The sequence below is a fragment of the Notothenia coriiceps genome, unplaced genomic scaffold (assembly GCF_000735185.1).
Source record: "Notothenia coriiceps isolate Sejong01 unplaced genomic scaffold, NC01 NC01_scaffold00000520, whole genome shotgun sequence".
Lineage (NCBI taxonomy): Eukaryota > Metazoa > Chordata > Actinopteri > Perciformes > Nototheniidae > Notothenia > Notothenia coriiceps.
Window position 1 is genome coordinate 1 of NW_011333221.1, and position 7,566 is coordinate 7,566.

At 40.6% G+C, this 7,566-nt stretch overlaps 1 protein-coding gene across 1 annotated transcript; it reads right to left on the reverse strand.

Annotated features, from left to right (window-relative positions):
- Window positions 1-4,338: 4,338 nt before the first annotated feature.
- LOC104955327 (uncharacterized protein KIAA0247) lies at window positions 4,339-6,960 on the reverse strand. Its single transcript, XM_010782639.1, has 2 exons — window positions 6,751-6,960; window positions 4,339-6,102 (listed from the first exon to the last, which is right to left on the reverse strand). The coding sequence occupies exons 1-2, from the start codon at window positions 6,852-6,854 to the stop codon at window positions 5,790-5,792; spliced, it is 417 nt and encodes a 138-aa protein (XP_010780941.1). The 5' UTR covers window positions 6,855-6,960; the 3' UTR covers window positions 4,339-5,789.
- Between the last annotated feature and the right edge of the window lie 606 nt (window positions 6,961-7,566).

A 7,566-nucleotide genomic window follows, 5' to 3' on the forward strand; every position in this document is an offset into this window, starting at 1 on the left:
TAACTAAACATCCATCTCTTTCCGTAAAATTACCCAAATAAAGAATCATAAAACTCTTGGGGAAATCCTATCCGATTATCTTTTGTACTACTTTATGAACCATTCCCCAAAACGTTGTTATTTTGTGACATTTCCAAAATACATGTGAATGATCTGCTTCTGCTGTTCCACATTCCCTCCAGCATGGGGACTTTACATTTGAGTATATGTTTTTAACCTTGGGTGTTGTAAAAAAACGGATCAGATTTTTCCAAGAGAACTCCCTCCATATCCGGGTGGATGATCGGTGTATTCTCCACATGTTTTGCCATTCATTATTTTCAATTTTCGTGTTGACTTCTGATTCGCATTTTTCTTTTATATACGTGGTTGAATATTTGTTCATGGTTAGTGCTTAATATTATAGTACAGTTAAGTTTTCATTTTTGTTCCTACATATGAATTGATTATAGTCTGAATCACTTCATTCACGTCCTTGGTGGGTGTTCCCCTGATGTGTCCTCTATAATAATCCCTTAGTTGTAGATATCTAAAGAAGTCATGTTTCCCTAAATCTTATTTATCTTTCATATCCTGAAAACTCTCTAGTTTCCCTTTCTTCTCCAAAGTGCACCATGCTGTGATTACCTTGGTCACCCACCGTTTGAAACCTTCATCTTATCTTGCTGGTACAAAGTTACTGTCAAATGCTACCCATTTCAGTATATGTATGTCTTCTTGTATTTTGTGAATGTATTACTATTTTAAACCATACCTCCAGTGTGAATAATGTAATTGAATCCATATGATTTTTTATTTTTTTGTATGTGTCCTTATCTCCTATAATAGGGTATTCTCCAAATGCTCTTTCCATTTCTTTCCACTTAGCTGTATAATCTGGCAGCATAGAAGTATTCTTTCAGATTCGGGAGGCCTTAGTGTTTTCTTTTAACGATACCGACACTAGCATGGCATATCAGTGGCAGCGTTCATGTCAGTGGCAAACTCTTCTATACACTCTGTTTCTCCTGTGTTGTTAATGTTCTCTGTAGACTATCGTCTCCAAATGACTTTGTTTGAATCTTCCTGTTGTGTCTGGTGGGCGGGGTTACTTTATCTAACGCACTCTATAGGCTAACGTTAGGCATCAATCACAGTAGACTTTAGTAAATGACCGTGATATGTTTGTTTCCTGTCTGGAATCCAATTGGACTATAACAAACTCTAAACAAATAAAATGCAGTTAGACAATGTTAAAGTTTATAATTGGATTGACTTGAAGTACAATCTGTAGCCTCACTTGTTTATGCAGTCATTAGGAATGTCATTTAAACACTAGTATTTAGGTGAAGCACCTTATTGGCTGAACAGCCAATCCAGAGCCTTGGGTATGTCAGGTGGAGCTGTTCCCATAGCCTGCCTGTACCTGTGACCCCCCTGCTATCACTGCTCATTCTGCTGTCACACGCTGGTCAGTGAAAGCAGCGTTGGAGAAAGCTAGAATTGTTGCAACAATACCGTTTTTTAATACTGTTCCATCTAGTAAAAGACTAAGCCTTGCATAGTAAATAGATATTATAAGAATCAAAATACACAAGTACAAAAGTATTTTTTATGCAAAATGATATATTTAAGAATATTTTAACACCATATTGGATCATAATTATTGATGCAATAATGTGTTCATCAATTTATGGATAAGGTGAAACTAAGAAACCAACTAAACTTGTTTGTATGCGTTATATACTACTGCATAGTTCAATCATAATTATACATCAGAATGTGTTTGTTTATGATCTTTTAATAATCTGAATCTGCAAAGTTACTAAAGTTATTATTACAACTATAAAGTAAATAGGCATTAGAATGGAAATATTAAAATAAAGTAGCACTAACTTGCATTTAAACAGTAATGTATTCTTCCAACCTTTTGTATAATCTTAATCTTTAACTGCTAACACTTTCTAAGAAATATACAGTACTAAAGTACAATATTTCCCTCAGCTGTAGTGGAGTTAAAATATAACATACCATAAAATATTCACCAGTACCACAAAAAAGTATTCATTTACAGTTCTTGAGAATAGCTACTTAGTTAAATTCCACTGTACATATCTGACTGTAAAAGTGTCTGTGTTTCCCCTGCTTTAGATGTCACTCGGTCACTCGTTATACTCAGTGTTCAAGACTGTGACTTACTGTCTGTAAAGTGTCCTCAGACCCTGGACAGCTGTTGAAGGGCTCCGGATTACACAACGCTGGTTGATAAATGACACAAGCTGCTCAGAGTTCATCCATTTCTCAACCCAAAATACCAGAAGGAGATAGAAAAAGTACATTATGTCAGAAGGAAACCTTACGTGACAGGAAGTAACATCACAATAAACCAGGAAAATTCATGTACTTTTAAATCATTATTTTCTCAGGTGGAATATGGAATGTAGATGTAGTACTACTTTGTAAAAAAGTCTCACTAAAGTACAAAATGACCTAAAGTAAAAATATTCTGCAGAGTGGATTACCATATGATATCAATGTGTAATAGTTATTGATTATATAATGTGTTAACCTTTAATGTTGAAGCTGGTAAAGGTTAAGCTAATTAGAATCACTTTATATACAGTACAGCTGGATATTAATCTATAATGTTATATCATGCTGTATTGAGAGTCCCTCAACATGCTACTGAGGCACAATGATTGAGTAAATGTTCTTGGTTTGGTGGGAAGGTGGTAATGCACTGCTTTATATTTTTTTACTGTAAATTTGTATTTCCACATGTATCTTTTTTTACTTTTAATGCTATTATGTTTCTGTTTTAATTTCTCTTATGTACATTGCCTTGTCTTTTTAGGTTGCTGCAACGCAAACATTGTCTGTGTGTCTGTCTGTCTGTCTGTCTGTCTGTCTACATTTGTACTGCTGGTTATGGAAACTGTGGTCAGTCTTTATCAATGACTCCATTCATATGACTGTAACCACAGAGGACTGCTTACAGTAAACAGCACCAACGCTTCTCCTTTTCATTTCCTGACAACACACACATCCAACCAACTTCTCCTCAATCACACCCAGGATTCACACTAGAGCAGGAAGTCAGGTTTTAACCCTTGATGACCACGTGACATGTCAATGATGACATGTCACATGCTTACTGCCACAGTTTAGTCCCTATGGATCTTACACGAATGATTCACAATGTTTCCTGTTAATGACTTTCTGAAACATCCTGGTTCTATGAAAAGCTCTTACAGCCTGACAGGAGGTCTTTAATGTTTACAGAAGCTCCAGCAGAAGTTTCTTGGAAATATATGTATATCACACCAAAAGAAGCACGAGGCCACACTCATTAACATGCATGGCTGACATGTTACTAAGCACATTTTCTCATCAGTTCAGTACAATTGAATGTTCTTGTTCTGCATGGTTTCATTTGATCCTCATCGCCAACAGCTTATAGTTGCCTTGCTTTCCCCAGCCACAACACCCAGCTCTAACTGGGGGATTCCAAGGGGCTCAAGGCCAGCTTGGATCCCTGATCCCTCCACCTGGTCCAGGGTCTGCCCCTCGGTCTCCTCCCAGCGATGACACCATCAGAGCCACATCATCTGCAAAAAGCAGATGAGCATCCTAATGTTCAAACATGGTGTTTGTTACGGCCGATCCATGACCAAGTCCAGAAAGAAAGGAGAGTCGCCATCAGGTGCCCCATTCAGGACTCTGTTCAGGGTCTCAAGGGGGGCCAGATACTCCAAACTGCTGTTAGGTTCATAGGCAGAGACAACAGTTCGAGTTTGCCCACCCCCCATAACCCGCAGGCGTAGGGAGGCAACCTTCTAACCCACTGGGGGGAACTGCAGCAGAGCATCCCTCAGCTGGAGGGGGGAAGTCCAGCGGATCAGAGAAATCCTTGGTTGAGAAAAAGAGTGAAACTTTTTTTAAGGCATGGTTTATCATGCACTGTTCAGCTTTTGTGAGTTTGGGCTATTTTACTTCCATCTTCTCTAACGAAAAGAAAACACGCAACATTGAACTTTTATTAACTACACTTTGGCTATTTGCCTCTTTAGATTTCTTCTAAATGTAGTAATCCTTAGCGTTAGATCATTCCTCATTTACATATTTAAACATAAACTGAAAACATCTAATAGAAAAATGCTTCGTCTCAATGGAAGTAATCGACTGGGGAAGTTTCATGGAGATATCGTTTAGTTAAAATGTTCACCCCATTCACAAACAATATATTTTAAAGCATGGTTTCAATTAGATTATTGCTGTTTTTCAATTAAAAAAATGTCATCAATACCAACAAAATTATATTATACCAGTGATACCAATAAACAATCCACTTAATCAGGCCGAGATGTTAACATTTATTCAGCATATCATTATGTGCAATAATACAATGTACAAATGATCTTTCTGTAGATATTAAAATCCATATCATATTTAAAATGTGTTGTCACAACATGAAACACAGAATACATTCAGGGTCTGAGAAGGCATCACAGAGGGTCAGAGGTGAGGGTCTCACCAGGAAACCACTGACTCCATCATCTGAGAGAAACCAGTAAGAGCACCTGTGCGTCTGCACCCTGCCACCAGGGCCAAACATGTATCTCAGATCATTTTTACTGTGCATTCAGATAATAATTCAAATATTCTTTGACTTCACTCAGCACAGAATGAACACTGTAGAAACACTAATAGAAATCATTTGATATCTGAGCAGCACTGCTGGAATATTACTCAGTATATTTACTCCACTATTTTACTTCTTTACAACATTTGAAGAACATGTTTTTTTCAACTTTGTACTCATTTCTACTCCACTACACCTCAGAGGTAAATATTGTACAGTTTTAGATACTTTCAGATTACACTCTTCAACCCCTTCCTGTCCATGAGAACCACATCTCTCTACATGTGTTGATGTTGAATGTTTTTGAAAAACTGAAAGAGGAAATTTCCCTTTATACCATTGGGAAATTGTCCCTTCTTAATCTGAATACATTTTCAAAAGGCTTTTAGAAGCGGCCAAATGCATACAGCGCTGGAAACAGGGCTGTTCATCTGAGGAACTTGTGGAAAGTGGCCTGTTTAGAGATATGTGGTTCTCACAGAGCATAAGAATACAAATATGTGAGCATGTTTAAGAATATGATGCATTACATACATACTTTTACTTAAGTAAGATTTGAAATGCGTTGGCTTTTACTTGAAGTGGAGTATGGTATGAAAACTTTATCCGAAGTAAAGGATCTGAGTAATTCTTCCACCACTGCTGCACATTACACTGGCTTTAAATCACCAAGAGAGACGATTCTATAAAAACAGCAAGATCGGCCCCGTCACTGAGGGGAAGGATGGGCGACGTCTCCAGAGTAAAACTGAAAGCACACACGCACACACGCACACACACACAGCCATATGAAAATCTCAAATTCAGAGTGATTATTTTTATATTAAAAGTGAAGGATTCTTATTTAAAATATTGTTTAAAAACACAATACATTTTCCTCACACCTGAAAGCAAGGCATTCAGGATATAAAGGTTAGACAGCTCTTCTGCCATTTACATTCCTACACCACATTATACAAGCAACCTTTCAGTCCTCCGCAGATCTTTGTGACCCAACAGGCAGCCAATAAGAGCTTACGAGTTTCATCTAAACTAGCTTGTGATTGGACAGAGTGTCCTGATGCTGGTAAAGTGCAGCAGTCTGCGGTCAGTCAGTTTTCATCTGCAGGATGAACCCTGCAGCTGTCAATCAAATGCTTCAGAACCCCTGAAGCCCCCCGTCTGTCCCTCAGGGGTCCTTGTCCTCCACATGTAGCCCCCCCTCACTCCTGGCTCTGCCACGGGACGACTGCACCTCCTCGTACGGGGGTGGGGGGTTGTCGGGGCTGGAAAGAAGCGGGCAATGACCGCCGTCTGATTGGCTGACGAGGGACAACGGGTGACTGCTGGGAGCCTCCTGAGCCAATAGGAGCTGGGTGGGTCCTGGCACTGAGCAGGGGGGGAGACGCTGCCCCCAGCTGCCGTACATCGCCTCCTCGTAGGAGGGGAGGGAGACAGGAAGTCCGTCCACCATCAGGTCCAGCTGGTCCGAGGAGCGCCTGCTGCGGGACAGAGACAAACACTGACTCAGAGACAGGCACCAGACTGGGCTTCACTTTGTTTCCTAAAGTGAATTTTGCGTTTGCAAAAAATGGAAACCTTGACACTATTTTAATGGAATACATGGTCCTGTAAACATTGTGTAAAGGTGTCATCTGGTAATCTTAACGTGATTTGTAATCTCCTGCCATTAAAGCCTGAGAGGACTGCTCTATATTTCTGAGTACTCTTCCATCTCTTAGGTTGTAGAAAGTTCCCTTTGAAGATAGATGTTACTTGTATAAAGAGTATATTTTGTTCATCAAGAAAAGAGCCGAAAGAGACAAAGATCCTCTGAGCAACAGTTCAATAAGAATAGAAGAAATGTGCTTCCTGTTTCCAATAATGCCTCTTAAGAGGCTTTAACTGTCTAGCAAAGCTATTCTTCTTCTCAGCAGAAACAGAAGCTTAGTGGACTGATGAATCACAGTGTAACCACTGATTACACTGCAGTGACTTTCAAACAGGTCAGGTGTGTCAGCACACTGGTGGATTTTGTAATCATGTTTCCTTAAAACACGTGAATACAAAAGAAGAACATCCCTTCTGTTATTCAGAGTAGAGGTTCTCTAACAGGGGGAAATCACTACAGGAAATGATCCTCCTCTCACCTGTGTGATTGACAGGGGTAGAGGCGGGACTTGACCACCAAGCATGCAGTGGTGGTGAGCAGGAAGATGGACACGCCCACCGCCGTGGTGGCCATGCTGGGCATCGAGTCGTTCCCCCGGTCATCAGAGTTAATCTTCGGACCCTCTGAATACGAGACACAGGATCAGAAACAACGACCACAGACACAGACCCTCAGACACTGACACACCCTCAGACAGACCCTCAGACACAGACAGACCTTCAGACAGACCCTCAGACAGACCCTCAGACACTGACAGACACTGACAGACGCTGACAGACCCTCAGACACTGACAGACCCAGACAGACCCTCAGACAGAATGTAACGACGAGACGCTGTTACTAGAGCTCACGTGGACATGTGGATATAATCATTGTTTTAAGAGGTATATTGACGACAACTTCCCCTTTCCCCATGTCTGTTGCTGATTGTGTGCACCTGGTGCCCTGTGTTGTCTCCTCCCCCCTCACCTGTGTCTAATTGCTCCCCCCTCACCTGTGTCTTGTTAGTCTGTGTGTGTATTTAGGTGCTGTGTCTTGTGAGGCTGGTAGTGTGTGTGAGATCTTTGTGGCTGCAGGATGTGTTCAAGGAGAACAGCAGAATTGAGGCTGTGAACTATGTGCACATGATTTTAATAAATGCCCACGTCGGGTTATATTTTTGGACGTTCTGCCTCTGCCTCCTTGCTTGGTCGGGCCGCTCAACGGTCAGTCTCACAATTGGTGTCAGAAGTGGGATCCGACCAAGTGAGGAGGTAAAATTGACGAGAGGAAAGAAGAGGGACCAAAGAGAGAC